Source organism: Aspergillus homomorphus (assembly GCF_003184865.1).
Source record: "Aspergillus homomorphus CBS 101889 unplaced genomic scaffold BO97scaffold_12, whole genome shotgun sequence".
NCBI classification, from domain to species: Eukaryota; Fungi; Ascomycota; class Eurotiomycetes; order Eurotiales; family Aspergillaceae; genus Aspergillus; species Aspergillus homomorphus.
This window is the reverse complement of record NW_020291898.1, coordinates 446086-464430: the sequence shown is the minus strand read 5'-3', so window position 1 is coordinate 464430 and position 18345 is coordinate 446086. Positions and strand designations below refer to the sequence as shown.

At 53.1% G+C, this 18345-nt stretch overlaps 6 protein-coding genes across 6 annotated transcripts; all 6 read left to right on the top strand.

The window, feature by feature from the left end:
• The first annotated feature begins 869 nt into the window (after positions 1-869).
• On the top strand, positions 870-2948 carry BO97DRAFT_404800 (homeobox domain-containing protein). The gene is made up of 5 exons (XM_025695038.1): positions 870-1328; positions 1385-1522; positions 1586-1718; positions 1771-2224; positions 2293-2948. Exons 1-5 carry the CDS (start codon positions 940-942, stop codon positions 2691-2693), a joined length of 1515 nt encoding a protein of 504 aa, XP_025552819.1. The 5' UTR covers positions 870-939; the 3' UTR covers positions 2694-2948.
• Positions 2949-3635: 687 nt separating this feature from the next.
• Positions 3636-4550, top strand: BO97DRAFT_404799 (putative copper resistance protein Crd2). The gene is made up of 3 exons (XM_025695037.1): positions 3636-4026; positions 4086-4181; positions 4247-4550. The coding sequence occupies exons 1-3, from the start codon at positions 3867-3869 to the stop codon at positions 4324-4326; spliced, it is 336 nt and encodes a 111-aa protein (XP_025552818.1). The 5' UTR covers positions 3636-3866; the 3' UTR covers positions 4327-4550.
• Positions 4551-5630: 1080 nt separating this feature from the next.
• BO97DRAFT_35309 (AP-2 complex subunit alpha) lies at positions 5631-8765 on the top strand. Its single transcript, XM_025692039.1, has 4 exons — positions 5631-6207; positions 6274-6608; positions 6663-8575; positions 8638-8765. The coding sequence occupies exons 1-4, from the start codon at positions 5756-5758 to the stop codon at positions 8728-8730; spliced, it is 2793 nt and encodes a 930-aa protein (XP_025552817.1). The 5' UTR covers positions 5631-5755; the 3' UTR covers positions 8731-8765.
• A 3272-nt stretch (positions 8766-12037) lies between these two features.
• On the top strand, positions 12038-12370 carry BO97DRAFT_342210 (uncharacterized protein; the record flags this gene model as incomplete). Its single annotated transcript, XM_025691661.1, has 2 exons — positions 12038-12249; positions 12292-12370. 2 exons carry the CDS (start codon positions 12038-12040, stop codon positions 12368-12370), a joined length of 291 nt encoding a protein of 96 aa, XP_025552816.1.
• Positions 12371-13268: 898 nt separating this feature from the next.
• Positions 13269-16193, top strand: BO97DRAFT_319733 (histone deacetylase hosB; the record flags this gene model as incomplete). Its single annotated transcript, XM_025691277.1, has 1 exon — positions 13269-16193. A coding segment is annotated over one exon (2925 nt), but the record flags the coding sequence as incomplete, so codon positions are not given.
• Positions 16194-16929: 736 nt separating this feature from the next.
• On the top strand, positions 16930-18180 carry BO97DRAFT_404793 (AN1-type zinc finger protein). The gene has a single exon (XM_025695036.1). It carries the CDS (start codon positions 17044-17046, stop codon positions 18097-18099), a length of 1056 nt encoding a protein of 351 aa, XP_025552814.1. The 5' UTR covers positions 16930-17043; the 3' UTR covers positions 18100-18180.
• Positions 18181-18345: the final 165 nt, after the last annotated feature.

Sequence of the window (18345 nt, the reverse complement as noted above, 5' to 3'; positions counted from 1 at the left end):
TGTTGCTCGTTCACTCTCTCAGCTCCCCTAACTCGTTCGTGAGACGAGCCTGCCAGTCGTGTGCGCCGCTGCATTGTTAGCACGGTTTTGTGCTTGTGGTGGCCAACCTGAAAGTGGATCTCTCGCACTGGCCGGAGGTGATCAGGGCCTGCATTCTAACGTCCTCCGTTATTTCCACTGCCCGAGATCGTGCATTCGTTACCCGCTTGGGCTAGGCACCGTTTAATCTCTTCTATAGCCTTTCTACCCACTGTCCGGTATCAATCCACCCCCTCTCCGGTTGTATCCTGGACCCAGCAAAGGGATCGACCTTTCATTTCTTGCCGTTCGTCAGTGGTCCTAGCGGAGGCCGAGAATCTCCTTTATCGCCCCAGGGTGTAAGTCAAGGGGGAGATCCTTACTAGGGTAGCACTGTCGTTCATTTGCTGTCAGTTGCCCACCGTCAAAACAGTCCACGCGGTATCGACTACTTGCTGCATCTCTCACGCAAAGAACTTGCCATTTACTCCTCTTTTCTTTCGTGTCCTCGCCCCGTCTCGGAGATCCTGTGCATCTTCAGCAAGCGCCCCGACAGCTCGTGCAGACCCACTCTGTCATCCCTGGTCTGGCATCTGGGCCGCAATTTAGTCTATATCTGCGTTCGCAGCTGCAGTTCGCCTGGCCTTTACAATCTTCAGCATAGAGCTGATCCTTCTGTCACCTGTGCATGGTATAGCAGTTTCTACATACTTTGCTATCATGTCAATCAGCGGGCCGTGTGTCTGGTTGTCCTCATTGTCACCACCATCCACTTCGCATCTTCCCGCCATCACCAACCATTGGCCGACAGCTTCCTGGAACAGCAGTGAACAGGTTACACCGAAACTAAGGACTATCTCATCCAGGTTGCCCGGACCGTGGGAGAGAGAAGGCGAGTCTGCGAAGCCGCCTTCGGCCGATATGCAACCCGCTGCGATCAAGGCTGAGAATGCCTTTCCAGCTGTTGCTGTCGCCGGGTCATCTAGTCCAGTTCGGCCCATTGGGGGAGCGATCCCCCATAGTGACCCAGTGAACCGCACTGCAGGCATAGAAACGGAGACACTGGCTCAGATGAGGCTGGAAAAGATCAACCAGAGCGAAGCTCATCTTCCACATGCACAGGGAATCGATAATTCACCGACGGCAAAAGAAACCACGCCTGAACCCAAACTCGAAGATTTTCAAGACAAGGAGAAAGGAGATGGAGATGCGGCGATGGCCTCATCAGACGAAGGAGTAGCGTCATCCGAAAATGGGGATAAGAAACAGTCGCCGGATAAGCATGACAAGAAGAAGATGAAGAGGTTTCGGTGAGCACTTCAGCTGTGATGACCGCGGCTGGTGACGTGCTGACAAGATACGGCAGACTGACTCATAATCAAACCCGCTTCTTAATGAGCGAATTCACCCGTCAAGCACACCCTGATGCGGCCCACCGAGAGCGCTTGTCCAAAGAGATTCCTGGCCTGACGCCCCGGCAAGTGCAGGTTTGGTTCCAAAACAGGTATGTCACAACTACCAATGTCTAAGTTTCGTTGTAGCTGTGAGGCTGATGCTTGTCATCCAGACGAGCAAAGCTCAAGCGGCTTACAAGCAACGACCGCGAGCGTATCTTGAAGTCCAGAGCGTTGCCGGATGACTTCGACACAACACAAGTACTACGGACGCCGTTCGATCATAGGACAACCTCAGAGGCACCTGTTGCGTCTCCCCATTCTCATCCCAAACATGGATATGGCTAATGGTGTTAAGATGCTGCTTACCGATGGAATCCCCCGGAATGATGACGATTATGTGATCTCGCCTCTCAGCTCGGCCTCGACAACAAATGGGTTTGCCCCAACCGGATCGGACCGACATTTTGATAATTACGCACATTCAGCCGCCCTAGCGAACCGAGGTGCTCATACCCCTCTCACGGATATGAGCAGACATAACCGCGGCGCATTCCCATTCCCTAGATCCAGCAGCTTCTCCGAGTCCTCGTTCCACAATGGACTTCATTACCCAGGACGGTTTTCGAGGCCCGGGCTTGAGCCGCTTGTTCATCCGAGTATGGCCTACGGTCGTCGCCCGATGGAGTATGGTATCAGCCGACCTGCAAATGGTATGGTGGTAGGGTATGATCATCAGCGTGCCATCGAGGGCTCTGTATCTCCGATCGGACAGTCGGACCAACCAGCTCATTACAGCGTTGATGGCCACAGTATGTGAATCTCATCTAATTCAGCCCATGACAACATCAGCCCGTAAGACTAACGATGGTCCCGATAGACCAGCAAGCACACAACTATCATTCCTCAATGGCCATGCCAGCACCCAAGGGCTTTGGCAGCGTCGACATGAATGCACATATGCAACAACAACAGCAACAACAACAACAACATGGGAGGCAGATACCCTCCATGCAATCCATCCCGATCTCGGAGGCGCCCGATTACCGACCCTATTCATATGACCATCATCCATATAGCATGAACACCGCCATGCCATATAGCCAAGCCAACGCCTCTAGTATGAGCCTTCCGGCATCTTTTCCATCGGAAACCAACAGTGTCTCCCAGGGACCTGTGGTCAGCACCGCGGAGGACCGAATCAACAATCCGCCACAACTGATCGATCCCCTGAGGGCAAAAATCGGCACCCAAACCTTTGAATACGCCAACTACCTCTGATCCGATCATATCGGGTCCGCGAGAAACAAACCCTCGTCCTTCACTCAACATATGCTGCGCTTTAATCACTACGGATTTTCAAACCTATTTAATTGGTCGTCTCCGACCGCTCACCTTATCACTTCTTGATTGCATTGCACATATCGGCATCCTGTTCGCCCCCCGGGATATATACATATTGTTTGATTTTAATAAGTTTTTCGAACTTCTGGGCTTCGTTTTGTCACAAAAAAAAGAGTTTTAGGAAAAGGGAGGGGTCATCATCATTGCATTTTATCCTGATCCCGGAATCGGGACTGAACATTTGTGGCGTCAAATTGCTTATAGTGGTATTTATCGGGCCTTCCGTTCAGCCCTGTGGTCTTGTTCTACTTTAGCATGCGTTGTGCTTTTGGGCCCGGGTGGCTATCCTGGGTATCATCTGTGTATACAATTTCTAAAAATTCTAGTCAATAATTGCTTGGATAGTCACCACTGCTCGTGCTAATATTTGCACGTCCCATAGCTTTGACCTGAGGCGAGCTTGCTTGTAAGATTGTACATTACATGTACGTCATGTCCCAGTGGCCTGAGATTGATGTGGGTGTGGAACCAACTCCCATGCAGTATCAACCTTATGATCCAATCGTACTAACTGTTGCAATATGCAGAACAAGGTCAGATCTTAAGGCCCACATAATCCAATGAAAAGAGAGCTATACAGAAGCCGTGCTGAGATGCAGTCAAATAGCGTTTACCTACCAGCATGGAAGCATTACAAACCCAAGCAGAGTGTGTAGCCTGACGGACGAATCAGAGATCGTCTAATACAGACGCAGTCACGGGACTATCCATGGCTCTGTGCACACCGACCAATCAGCGATAGTTGATTGCCAATCTCGAAATCTACAGCGTTGGATGAAGCTGGATATAAATACGCTCGGCCCCCTGCGATTAATTATCCTATCATCAACATCAGAAAGCCTTCATTACTCTCTTAAGCACTTCTTCCATTGCTCCTGCGTAATTGGACTCGTTCTTCGACTTTGCGATCGCATCTTCGAGCTTCAAACATCAAATCGACTCCCTTGAACCGACCGCTATCCGTTACGTCACCGGTCTATCTTCACTTCTTTACGACTCAGAAAATCAACTGTCTTTTGGCTTTTCGAATCTCCAAACGCCACTATCAAAATGGTCAACCCTGCTTCCACCTGCTGCAAGACCTCCGGTGACGGTAGCTGCGTCTGCGCCGCGCAGGCCAAGTGCTCCTGTGGAAAGGAGAACGCCCTCCACTGCACCTGCAACAAGGCCTCGACTGAGAACACCATCTCCGGCCCTCGGTGCTCTTGCAGTATGTCCATCCGCTTTCCCACTCCACATCGGATCTTGTGAAACTGATACTTTCATCAGGAGCCCGCCCTGCTGGCCAATGCACCTGTGAGCGTGCCACCACTGAGAACAACCCCGTTTCGGGCGATGCTTGCCCCTGCGGACAGCGCGCTTCCAGTAAGTTCTAACCACCAATCCTTGACGCGCCATCAGCTTCAGCGGTAGCTAACATCTGGATTCAGCTTCATGCACTTGCGAAAAGGCCGCTGCTGTGGACGCTGCCGTAGAGAGCAATGAGACTGACTTCACCACCCGTGCTTGATCTTCTCACTGCGTGCGGATATGATCTCGGGTTCTGTTTTTGCTTCACGGTCTTTTTTTGTCTTAGCATGTACTGTTTCTGGACGGGCGGTATGGAGTTTCTCACGGACTTCGATTGTGTTGTTTGATTTATGAGGGGCGGCAGTAGCCTGGGACTTTTCTCGAGAATGAGATTGCATCACCAATAATATTAATTTAGCCAGAGCCATTTAACCTTGACTGTTGATTAATTTCTGTGACTCGATTGTGTAGACATTGTTTAATTTTAATCCATGTCGGGAGTCAAGTAAGCCTGGACTAGAACGTGATCTGGGGTCACTGAGTCAAGACAAACGAGGCCGGCCCATGATGATGGCCCACAAGATCAGACAAGTCAGCCCAGCCTTGATAATAGGGATAAGGCTCGGGCATGCATGCCGGGGACTGCCGTACTGCCGTCTGGGTGCGAAAATCACCTTTCCCCGCCGGGCTGCAGACCCTGGAATCCAATAAGGTTGCATCCGAAGTCACTAGTCGCAACAGTGTGCGTGCATCAAGTAGGTCGTCGCACCTTGTCCTGACGATTGGGATTGGCAGGTGGGGAGGGGGGAAGGACGGAGGTCTTCTCATAGTGTGCTACAGCACAGCCAATTTGTTTATTCTCTTCTGTGGACCATTTTGAGTTGAGCGGTTATGAATTGTGGCAGGCCAGTATAGATACATAGAGCACAAGGGCCAAGTCCAGTCGATGATAAGAGGGCCCGGATGCAGGATGCACCGCCACGTCGCATTAACACCCATCCCGAGATTTCCATCGCCGGATCGGCCGCGGGAGTGGCTGAGGCCCGGCTGGTTCCCTCCTGACGAGGGTCACTCAATTGCTGCCGCCGCTGCTGCTGCTGTTTGCTGCATTATCTCCCCCCCCCCCCCCCCCGACTGACTACTTCGCCCTTTCTCCTCTGTTCTACCATTCCTTTCAAAGTCAGGGAGTGCCTTTCGGTTCAATCGGTGTCTCCAGCCCTTCTGACTATCGCTGTTCCTATACTCCCCCCAATCGTTCCATTCATTCGGCCAGTTTGCGACTCGACTACTGAGCCCCCTGTTGCGCATCAGATTACTTCCTCCCCCTCCAGATCTCCGCTCCCTCTCCACATCTGCATCGCACGCCACGCCATGTTCCTTGCGCTCCGAAAATATTGAGCGTATACATTCGACTTAACCTACAGAGCTACCTGGATGGTCTTATAACGCAGCGTTTATTGAATGACACGGGCACAATAACCTCCACCCTTCCGACAAGAGTCCGAGAGACCGACCGACGGAGCGACTCGTCTAATATTCTACCCTTTTCTAGCGAGCCAGCACTATTATACCATTTCGTCTACTCTACCTTCGCTCTAGCGATCTATCATTTCTAATACTAGTTTTCGCCTTGTGCTCCGTCGCTCATCATGTCGTCTATGCGGGGTTTGGTCCAGTTCATTGCCGACTTGCGTAATGCAAGAGCGCGCGAGCTGGAAGAGAAGCGGGTGAATAAGGAATTGGCCAACATTCGACAGAAATTCAAGGGTGGCAGCTTGAACGGATACCAGAAGAAGAAATACGTCTGCAAGCTGCTCTACGTCTATATCCAGGGCTACGACGTCGACTTCGGTCATTTGGAGGCCGTCAATCTGATCTCTTCCACCAAATATTCCGAGAAACAGATCGGGTACCTGGCGGTGACTCTATTTCTACATGAGCAGCATGAACTGTTGCATCTGGTTGTTAACAGTATTCGGAAGGATTTGCTGGATCACAATGAGCTGAACAATTGTCTGGCGCTCCATGCGGTTGCCAACGTTGGTGGAAGGGAGATGGGCGAGGCGCTCTCGACGGATGTCCATCGCTTGCTCATTTCGCCGTAAGTGGCTTCTTCTGGCTTTGAGGGAGGTGGTTTTCGCCGAAACGGCGGCTAATCTTGGCATAGGACCTCCAAAGCCTTTGTGAAAAAGAAGGCGGCCCTTACCCTGCTTCGATTGTATCGCAAATACCCCGGCATTGTACAGGCGGAGTGGGCGGAACGCATAATCTCCATTATGGATGATCCCGATATGGGTGTCACTCTGTCAGTGACTTCGCTGGTCATGGCACTGGCACAGGATAAGCCGGAGGAATATGCCGGGTGTTATGTCAAGGCTGCTTTTAGACTGAAAAGGATTGTGGTCGATAACGACATTGCGCCTGATTATCTCTATTATCGTGTGCCATGCCCGTGGATTCAGGTGAAATTGCTGCGGTTACTGCAGTACTACCCTCCTTCCGGTATGCCCACGCGAAGATCCCCTGCGTGTTTAGTCCATGCTAACCAAATTTCAGGCGATACCCATGTCCGCGAGATTATTCGAGAATCCCTGCAGCAGATCATGAACTCGGCTATGGATGCGCCCAAGAACGTTCAACAGAACAACGCCCAGAACGCCGTCCTTTTCGAAGCCATCAACCTTCTTATTCACCTGGACACCGAGCATAGCCTGATGTTGCAGATCTCCGCTCGGTTAGGGAAATACATTCAATCCCGTGAAACGAATGTCCGATATCTGGGATTGGAGGCATTGACGCATTTCGCCGCTAGGGCGGAAACCCTTGATCCCATTAAGAAGCACCAGAGCATCATCCTTGGCTCACTGCGCGACCGCGATATCAGTGTTCGGCGGAAGGGCTTGGATTTGGTCTACAGTATGTGCGACACGACGAATGCTGGTCCCATTGTGAACGAGCTGTTACGCTATCTCCAAACTGCCGACTATGCGATTCGAGAAGAGATGGTCTTGAAGGTCGCCATTCTCACGGAGAAATACGCTACGGACGCCCAGTGGTACATTGACATGACGCTCAAGCTTCTGTCTTTGGCAGGGGACCACGTGAACGAAGAAGTGTGGCAGCGGGTTATTCAGATTGTGACTAACAACGAAGAGCTCCAAGCCTACGCGGCACACAACCTCCTTGGGTACCTGAAGACAGACTGCCACGAGAGCTTGGTGAAGATTGGCTGTTACGTCTTGGGGGAGTTCGGCCATCTGATTGCTGACAGCCAGGGATCGAGTCCGATCGAGCAATTTTTGGCCCTGCAGGCCAAGATGATCACCAGCACTGATAACACGCGGGCCATGATTCTGTCATCCTTCATCAAGTTTGTCAACCTCTTCCCGGAAATCAAACCTCACCTTTTGCACATATTCCGCCTGTACAGCCATTCTCCCGATTCCGAGTTGCAGCAGCGTGCTTTTGAGTATCTGTCACTGGCGACGCTTCCCACGGACGACCTGCTTCGGACAGTTTGCGATGAAATGCCTCCCTTCTCTGAGCGAGCCTCGATCCTGCTCTCCCGTCTACACCAGAAAACAGCAGGTACAACGGAGAAGAAGACATGGGTGGTGGGCGGCAAGGATGCTAATGCCGACCAGAAGGAGGTACTTATGGCGCAGAACACGGGCTTGAAGCGTAGCTTCACCACAATTGTTAATGGTACGAAGACTGGGACGAATGGATCAGCCTCCGGACAGAGTGCCTCTGGCGACCTAGCAGGGCTGGATCTCAACACCCCTGCTGCTCCTAACATGGCCAGCGCCGCCCATCTGACACCCGATTGGGACGTCGGATATAATAAACTCTACTTTAACGATGAAGGTGTTCTCTTCGAGGACGCGCAGATCCAGGTCGGCCTGCGGTCTGAATACCGGGGCCATATGGGTGTGGTCAAGATCTATCTTTCCAACAAGTCGTCTTACCCGATTGGGTCTCTGACGACCACGCTGGACAACCGAGCTGCCCCGAATCTCAAGCTTGACACGAAAAGTCTGCCCGAGCCGTCTGTGCCGGCAGCTGGGCAGACACAGCAAACGCTTCTGGTTGAATCGCACGGGCCGTTCACGGATGCGCCCACCATCCGCATCTCGTACCTTGCAGGAGCGCTCCAGGCTTACACACTGCAGCTTCCGATCCTGATGCACCGGTACATGGAGCCATCGGCGCTGTCGGCGGAAGACTTCTTCAAACGGTGGCGGCAGATCGGCGGAGGGCCATTGGAGGCGCAAAACACCTTTGCAGCGACGGCGCGAGCCAAGGACATTGGCGAAGCGTTCACTCGGCGGGTGGTGGAAGGATTCGGCTGGAAGATTTTGGATAACGTGGATCCTAACGGGAAGAATATAGTGGGCTGCGCTGTTTACCAATTCGTCAACGGGAAGACGGGTTGTCTTCTGCGACTAGAGCCCAACTATGAACGGAAGGTAAGACTTTTCTAGAGTCACTGCAGTGCCGATTAAGCCGATGACTAACTTACCAATTACAGATGTACCGAGTCACTATCCGGGCCACGCAAGAAGCAGTGCCGCAAGCACTGGCCAAGCAGATGGAGCAACGGCTGTCGCAAGGACTGTCGTAGGGGAGGGATCGGTCAACCGCTTATATAAATTCTCAACTTCTTAGCCTACTTGTTCCCTCGACTTCCTTCTCATTCTTGTCGTCCCTGCTCACCGGGATAGAGAACGCATGTATTTACCTCTTCCGACCTTTGACTACCGTATATACCTTTTTTTGCATGTGGGATGAGGTTTTTTTCCCTGTTGTTGGTGGGATGGATAGTGTGGGAGTGTACGCGCGTTACTGTGGTCTGTGTAAATCGCATTGTGGAGTTGGGTTGGGTATGACGATGGGGTTTGTTCTTTCTTTCTTCTGCTGTGCCCTACAAGTCGTCGTAGAAGCGGACCATTTGCACGGGACCTATTAGTTAGGCTGAGAAGCCTCCAAACTCTATTTCGAACAAGAAGGGTTTATGATGTCGACGAACGATGATGTTATCTGATCGATGATGCATCGCAGTGTTACCAATCAGTCTGCACCTGGCAATCTGGAAGGTAAGGCTATTCTGGGGCTACAGACGAAGGGGAGGGGTTCGTGATGGAGCATCCAATTAGGTAACAGATTTCCCGGAGATCGCCCGACCAGCAATTGAGTCAGCAACACGTCTTTCCGAGCCAGGACGACCATTGGCCGAAACTGACTGGGTCGGGTCCAAGCTTACACGTGATTCCGGGAGATCGGCTGCAAAAGATTCCGGAATGAGGACTGCAGTCTCCACTAGTACCTAGTCCCAAAGGAGTCCCTCCCTGGGGGGGTTTTGCTGCCTTTCATGCGTTTGGCCGCTTTCGTCATGCCCGATCACCCGTTCCTCGTCATCTTTTTCGCCGCTCAGGCAGAACAGTCGATGTAATGTACATATGTATGATGTGATGATGTTTGCTGTTGCTTGTTGCTTGTTACTGTGACAGCCAAGAACCATATCCCCAGTAAATCATCTGATGTCATGACGTGCAAGACCTTCCATCGACCACGATCCAGACCGTTGCCTACCCTTGATCCTTTTCTTTTTGGTCCCTCCTGAATTGCAGAGGAGAGGAGTAGCAGTGAGGGGGAGGGGAAAGAAAAGAAGACTTACACATGTACTCCGTAGTAAGGACTAATTGAGAGCCCCTCCTTCTCATGAACTTCTTACTGAGCAGATAGTTTAAGTCTAGTCTAGTCTAGTCTAGTCTATCGTTTACGACTCTACGCTGTGTCGGTCGGTCATTTTCCCCTCCTGATCGCACTAGAAGCCCGTTCGGGCTTGGACCTCCGTCCGGGCCCTCACTTGTCACAATAATTTCACCACTCCTCTCTTCCCTTTCCCCCCCCACTCAATTTCCCTTGACTCCGTTGCCAATTCCCCATTTGGCTCCAGCTCAACTAGATACTGAATAGTGAATAGATAGGTGGAGGGAACTATTCCCGACGGTGGAGGGAGTTAGTCGTCGGCTGTTGCAATAGTCTCATCCTCGTGGCTGTCACCTAGAGAACGTCCCGTCGAACTACTGTTTGACGATTGAGGGTCGTTATTAAACCAATATGGAGCATGGACCAGACTCGACCTTCCCAGGAGCAATTTGTTAATATAGATTATAGAGGATGCCCGGCAGGATGCTGCCGTAGAATTGAGAGAGTAGGGTTTTCCCCCCTGATGCATAATTCGCTTCATTCTTCCTTGTCCCCTTTTCCCCCTGGCTCGGTCCGAGACCTTTCGGATTCTTTATGCAGATTGTCAGGAATGTTCGATGTATTTGACATAAACTTGATTCCTTTTTTCCCGTAACGGCTCCTTCTACTTCTTCAGTCTTCTTTGACATTATGCTTTCTTCATCTCCCTGTCCCGATTGACTTTAGCATTAAGAATCGAAAGAAGATCAGAAAAGGTCCAGACACCAAGCCAAGACTTTGGGGTGGCATTTGCGGCTTTTGTCGCCTACATTAACCCTGAGTGAAGGTGGGAAAAAAAGGAGTCAATTACACAACTATTCCCCCGGAAGATGCGACCTAATGGAGACCCTCCCTCTTTTCCTTTTTCTTATTTTCCCTTTTTCGCTTTGATTTTTATTTGAATTTCTCTTGTCCTTCCGCCGTATGCCGGACATCCATGTAGTGAAGTCAACCAAACCCGTCAGACTCGCCTCGTGGGTGGCTGTTGGATTGACTGCTGATGGGCTTAAACGCCGGAACTCCACCGCAGCGCTTCGGGGCCTGACGTCAAAAGCAAATCAATCCATCATCCATCACTGCTGCTGCTACTGCTGCTGCTGCATCAGCAGAACAGTTGAGCAGTCAGTCAATGATGATGATGCTGATCCATGATATGATGTTGATGATTGATTCCCCGTTTGGTTCAATGCGCCCCCCCTCCCCATGTCCACCTTCCCGTCATGATCCATTCATCCATTCATTCGGGTTGATGATCTCTTTCATTGACGAGTGTTTAAAAAAAATAATCGAGGGACGTGCATCATTGCGAATCGCTCGCTGACCGACTGGAGTCGAGACCTAATTTTAATAGTCCTTATGTTCCCCCCTCTCTTTGGCGCTAGAACTCCTTTACTCTTCATCTTTAGACAAATACTATAATATACCTAAACCTCCCCTCCCCTCCCCTTCTCTTATCGTCTATCTATCTCAGACCTAGAGGAGTCTTTCTTGCCTTTGATCCCAACCCGTCCTGGTGACTGGTGGACTTTGAATATTACTGCTACCTTCTTCTGTCTTGCATGGGACTATACCTAGATCCTCGATATACTTGCTTACTGCCTCTCACACCAACCACAACTTCTTGTCATCAGCACACGACTCTCACGGCCGTCACCTCGACTGTTACTCTCCCAGCCACACACACGGGCAAGATCCAAAGAACAGACCCCTCCCTAAAAAAACTTTGATCCGCCGAATTGAACGGGATATCCACTTCGGCCTCCACCGCAAACTGTCACTTTTCTAAACCTCTTACTCGCAAACCCTACCCCCATTCCGAGAAACGCCCGGAAGGCCGCGGGAAAAACGAACAACGCCCAGTGCGACCTTTACACCGACTGCCTGACTCGATTACTCATTTTTTAAACAGTCAATTGGGCACTTACCGGAGATCTTCTCGGCATTGTTCTCTTTTCTTTCCCCTCTCTGACATATTTAACCTTGGTGTCGATCCCCCTATATCGATCTGGGTTGGTGTTGTCGTGTGTGTCGCCTTATCAGACCCTCTCCGGCACCACCATACATATCAGATCGTTACCACATATACTACCTTCATACCTACCGCAAGACCAGATCTCTTCTCTTTGATCAAACACATCATATCTCTACCACACACTAGCAACCAAACACACTCTGACAACATGTGTCAACAATATTTCACCATTTACTCGTGGTGCCATTGCGAGGAAGCGGCGGGCGAGCACTACTGCACCGAGCGCAACCGCGACAGCTGTTCCAGCATTGACGTCAAGACGGTCCACATGCAATGTTTCTGCCACCTGCATGCCACGCGCGGCTTCAAGTCGGAGCGGAAGTGTCGCAAGCACGAGCGTAAGCAGGAGCGCAAACGCCTGTCGATGATGAGTGCCTCCACCAGTTCGACTAGCACCACCAGCGGCTCCAGCAGCGAAAAGAGCTCGCTGGAGCCTCGGCGCAAATGGTATCATTTTCACTTCCGATCGCGGACATTTTAAGTGAGATGATGCCATGTCTTATCTCAAATCTACACTTCCTTTGTTTGATTTTGTCAATACTTCTTTTCCTTTTGTTCTGTATCGGTGTTGGTGGCTGTTTCTTGTCTCGGTCCTGTTTCTCTTCTGGCTTCGCTTATCATTTTGCTGGCACAGGCGCGCTCTCGGGTGGGAAAGGTTTTGGGGAATCACTGGCGTTTGTTACTTGGAGAATTTGAATTTGGGAGATTTTCAAGGCGTTCTTTGCGAGGAGGTTGGTTGATCAGCACTTACGATAGCATGCATGTACCCTGGAGTATATTGACTTTGGGGAGGGCTGGTGGATTTGTTTTTAACAAGAGATTCCCTCATCAAGCTTGGGTTGGACTGCATCAGATTTTGGAGATTTCGGAGAGCAGAGTGAGGAGGGGGGGGTGTAACCAACAATGAAAGAAGAATCTGAGACACAATACGATCGATTATTGTTTGTTGATCATTGCGCCTTCCGGTCTCCGATAAGAGAGCAGTCTGCTATCAATTCCCTCATTAGATTAATGTGAAATGGTTGTGAATTGGTTGGAGGGGGAGGGGGGTAGTGGAATTATTGACACTGACGCGGGATAGACTCCAGGAAGTATGCAGCAGACAGGGAAAAAGAACCCCTGAGGGGAAAAGGAAGAACCACAAACCACAAACCACCACCACCACCACCAACCTTCATTCTGCTTCGTCTTCTTCTTCCTCCTCCTCCTCCCTGTTTCCCCTCCTGTTTCTCTCCCTTTCAACTTTCCCTTTCTGTCTCAGCTGTCCGTTTACTGTCTCTTATTAATCCGTCTTTGTCTCACAGCCACCAGGCATTGGGCATTCATTTTGATTTTTCATTCTCTCGACTCTGTGTTATACTTCATCCAATGGGCCCGTCATGGACCCCTCTCGCCGCGATGAGGATCCTGCGTCATTTACTGCAACTGTGTCTGATAACACCACAACAACACATTCTACAACAGCAATAAAACCACCTAGCTCTACCCATCCTCGTTCTCTTCATCTTCCGACCGATTCCTCCATGGTCGCTATTCCGCATCCGCCATCTCCTTCCGATCGCTCAGCTTCGCGCTTATCGCCCCCGAACCCCCCCGCGCGTTCGCATCCGCCCCCTCGGCGCATCCCCAGTTCTGGTTCCCTGGCGGAGGATCGCCGCAAGTCCACCCCCAGCTTGAAGAAGCGCTCATCAACAGCCTCGCTGCATTCGAACCGAGGCACTTCTGCCTCGCCGCGTCCGATCGCGTCGCGACACTCCTCATCATCTCCCTTCGGGACTTCCCCGCCGACCGCATCTAACATGGCCCCAGAGCGCTCTCTGCCCTCGGCGGCGTCGATTGCAGCCGAGTTTCTGCAGAGGGAGATGAACTGGCACCAGTCCACAGATGTCCAGTCTTCCACTCTGGTGCTTCTACATGACGCGTGCTACGGGCATCGCTTCGCCCGACCCCGCACCTCCCGTACTGCCCTCAACTCTATTGTCGAACGGCCAGAACGCATCCAAGCCACCGTGCTGGGTATCGCGGCCGCCTACATCCGCCTGGCTCGTCGACACGCGGGGGGTCGCCACGCTCCTCACCCCGAGCTCGATCCGCGCCAGCTGCCAGTGCCACCGTTCCAGATTCGCAGGACCGCGCGCACGCTGTCGCTGCAATCGCCGGCTGTGGCCCATGTGCACGGGTCGCAGTGGATGGAGGAGTTGAGGAGTATGTGCAATGCGGCGGAATCGCGGTTGGCAACGAATGGTCGGGAGCTGGTTCGACCCCGCAGTGCGGGCAAGGACAATGCTGCTATTAACAATGCGCCGGCCCTTCACGAAGGAGACCTCTATCTATGCTCAGAGTCACTGAATGCATTCGAGGGCGCGCTGGGTGGCGTGGCGGAGGCAGTCGAGGCGGTCGTCGGTCCGGGCCCGACCAAGCGAGCGTTTGTCTGCATCCGTCCGCCGGGTCATCACTGCTCCTCAGGCCAGCCGTCGGGGTTCTGTTGGATTAATAATGTTCATGTGGGCATCGCGCATGCGGCTATGAGCCATGGCCTGACCCATGCGGCGATTCTGGACTTTGATCTGCATCACGGGGATGGCTCGCAGGAAATCGCCTGGGACCAGAACCAAAAAGCGTGCACAGCCACACGGAATGCTGCTGCGCAGAAGAAAACCATGGTGGGATACTTCAGTCTACATGACATCAACTCGTTTCCCTGCGAAACGGGCGATGCGGATAAGGTGCGCAACGCAAGTGTGTGCATTGACAAGGCCCACGGCCAGTCAATCTGGAACGTTCATCTGGAGACCTGGAAAACCAACCAGGAATTCTGGGACTTGTATGCCACCAAGTATAGCATTCTGTTGGAGAAAGCTCGCGCGTTCCTCCGACTTCATACACAGCGACTGGTCGGCGCCTCCACTGGACCCCCGCCGAAGGCAGCCATTTTTATCTCGGCTGGATTTGACGCCAGCGAGTGGGAGGGATGCGGCATGCAGCGGCATGACGTCCACGTTCCGACTGAATTCTACGCCAGGTTCACAGCCGATGTGGTTCGTCTCGCTAATGAAGAAGGCCTAGGGACTGATGGGCGCATCATCAGTGTCTTGGAAGGCGGTTACAGCAATCGCGCGCTGACCAGTGGTGTTCTCAGCCATTTGTCGGGGCTGAGCGAGACAAGGGAGGTCGACGAGGAACAACAGATCGATCGCTTGGCATCTGAGATGACCGATCGTCTGGGCTTATCTGACACAATGCCTCCTGACGCGGTGTACCCACAGTCCGGCTACGACAGCGAGTGGTGGGCACCGGAGGTGCTTGAGGAAGTGGAAGCGCTGGCGTATCCGCCGTTGGCGCCCGTCAAACCCCGGGAGAAAGCGGCGCCGACTTATTTCCAACCCACCCAGTCATTTACCGCTAAGGTGGTGAATCCGGCGCGCGATCGTCGCTCGTTTGGTTCTTCTTACTCGAATGTCGAGCCAGAGGCCCCGCCCTTGCCGCCGGTCGGCTGGGCCACTGCAGCCCATGAATTGTCGAAAATTCTCATCCCAACGCACCGGCAAACCAACAGCTGTCGGCCGGAGGAGTTGAACGCTGAGGCATCGCGGTTGCGACGGGAGCGGCAGACGGCGGCTAGTATTGCGACAACCAGCACCAATGATGCACCCCCGGAGGACAAGCGGATGAAACTCAGAACGCGCAAGCCCAAGCCATCGCTACCGCCCAGCCCCAAGGCTGAAACGCCGAAACGGCCGGCAGTCCGCAGCAGTCGCCGGACGACCATTGATGCACCTCCGGAAAGGGCCAAGGCAACGCTAGACCAGGCGTCACCGGGCTTGCCGACAGCAAGGAGGAAGAGTGCAGTCTCAGCCAGCCCACCGGTTTTGGAGTCGGCGACAGGTGATTTGACTGCACAGGAGCTATCCAAGGCTGCAGCTACCACCGCCGCTCTGGCTGCCACTGGCGCGCACAAGACCAACAGCTCTCGATCCAGCACTCCCCAGCGCGACTTAAGCCTGCAGGCTGCGCCTCCTGTGCCACGAGCACCTGCGGCACCTCAGCTGGGAAAGTCGTCTAGCCCGGATACTAAAAATACGAAGGATGATGTTGACAGTTTGGAGGCCGGGGTGCGCAAGTTACACATTAAATTGAAGTTACCATCGCCCGAGGAGAATGCAGCTCGCGAGCGCAAGGCGCTCGAAGAACCTAAAGGCGTCAGTGCCCCCAACGCCACCTCGAAGACATCCAAGCCGCCCAGATCGCCCAAGCGGCCAGTTGTGAAGAGCTCTGCTCCTTCAGCAGCCAAAGCAGCCAGTCGGGGCATTTTCAGCGGCGGTCCAGTGCCAGGAAAGGGCAACGAGGCGGAAGCAAATCCCTCAAATGCTCGGTTAATGTCACCAGTCACCTCGTCGCCGGTTCCTGTGGTGGACAAGCCGTCGGAGACTGGCATTGCAGATAACGGTCCGAAGAGTTCCGCTGAGGCGAAAGAGAAATCGACTCAAGGCGCCGTGCTGATGTCGCCGCCCGTAACTCCGGGGCAGCCGCAGGCGTCCAGGCTCTATTCACCACCGACATCGGTACCTATAGGTAATGGTTTACCAGTGCTGATGTCTCGGGGTCCGATTCGGTTTGCCCCGTCCTCCGCCGTGGAGACATCGAAGGAGAAAGAGATGGGGAATAAGGTCGAGAATGAGCGAGGTGCCGAAGGGGAAGAGGGGCAGTGAAGTGTGATATTCAGAAAGTGAACACCTTGCATTGATTGGGGACTTCTTATCTGTCTGACGTAACTATCGCATTTCCTGGGCTGTTCCTGACATGTGGAGGACATTTTATTATTTGTTTGATTATACCCCCGTCTAGTGTTTTTGAATCCTGTGTCATAATCTCCGGGACAATCTCCGTGATCAGATAAAGTTGACAGAAAATGATGAGTTGCACCGCCACACTGCTGAGTCAGAGGGGTTCGGGGTTGTCTCCGCATCTTCCAGCAAACGCCAGAACGATGAATTAATAAGTCTTCTTACATCTGCTTTCTCAGCCACTCACTCTGCGTCTGTCTACTCATAAGCCTTAATTCCTCGAGCCTTCACTCCCCTCCAGACCCCTTTACTCTCTTACTTATCACTCCTACTCAGCTCAAACCCAGCCAGCCTCACCAGTCCAACCACAATGTCCCCGATCTCCGTCCACCGCAGCAGCGGCGGAGGCAACAACAACAACAACAACAACAACAACAACAATAGCCCCGAACAATCCTACACGCAACTCCCAGACACGGATCTCGACTCGATCGGCCACCACTGCGACCTCTCCTACTGCCACCAACTAGACTTCCTCCCCTTCCGCTGCTCCTCCTGCAAGGGCACCTTCTGCCTGGACCACCGCACCGAGACCGCACACAAGTGCCCGCGCGCCGGCGACTGGGCCCGCGCCCGGGACTCTGCCTCTGCGTCTCCCTCCCCCTCCGCCAGCACCTCCTCCTCGCAAACCCAGACCCAAAAACCCACCATCTACAATACAACGCAATGTGCCCACCTCACCTGCAAAACCCTAATCCACACCCTCACCGACCCGGGCGTGAAATGTCCCGAATGCCGTCGCGAGTACTGCCTCCGCCACCGCCTCCGCGAAGGCCACGACTGCAAGCCTGCCGCTGCCGCCGCGTCGTCTGCCCGGCCCAGCGCTTCCTCGGGCTCGGCGGATACGCTGAAATCCATGTTTGCGAGGGTGCGTGGCGGGATTGCGTCCAAGCTTACCGCAAATTCAACCTCGGGTGCGGGGGCCGGGGCGGGTGCTGCTGCTGCTGCCGCCGCCGCCGGGAAGACATCCGCGAGTGCGGCGGGCAAGCGGGGTAGTAAGCCTGTTAACAGGGCGATGCACGTCAACAACCTCAAGCGCACGGCCAAGGGCGATGCGAATGTGCCCGCTGAGCGGCGGGTGTATCTTACTGTTGAGGCGGTGGCGTCGGCGGAGACGCCGAGCGGGACAGCGCCGCGGGGCGTGTTCTGGTTCGATGCGCGGTGGAAGGTTGGGCGGTTGCTTGATGATGCTGCTAGGCGGCTGGGGGTCGAGAATGTGAATAATCGGGTTGCCGGGGAGGAGGAGAAACTGCGGGTGTTCCATGTCGATGGGGGGGTGTTTTTGGAGTTTGGCGATGCGGTGGGCGAGAAGGTTGCGCAGGGTGATACGGTTGTTTTGTTAAGGGGGGCGGGGGTTATGTTTTAGCTTCCTTTCTGTCTGTGTGTGGATCTAGCTTGATTTCTTCGGCGTGGAGTTCCGGGCATTTGGGTGTCTACCTATCTTGCGTATACCATTATTTGTTTATTGAATGTCATGCTATGGTTCATTTCGATTGAGGTGTGCCAGGAAGCTGAAAGAAAAGGGGGGCCCGGGGGTTCTCCCCCGGGACGCTGTATACCCCATTTTTCAACTATAGCATTGTCTGAAGCATTGACCATGTCTATTATTCTA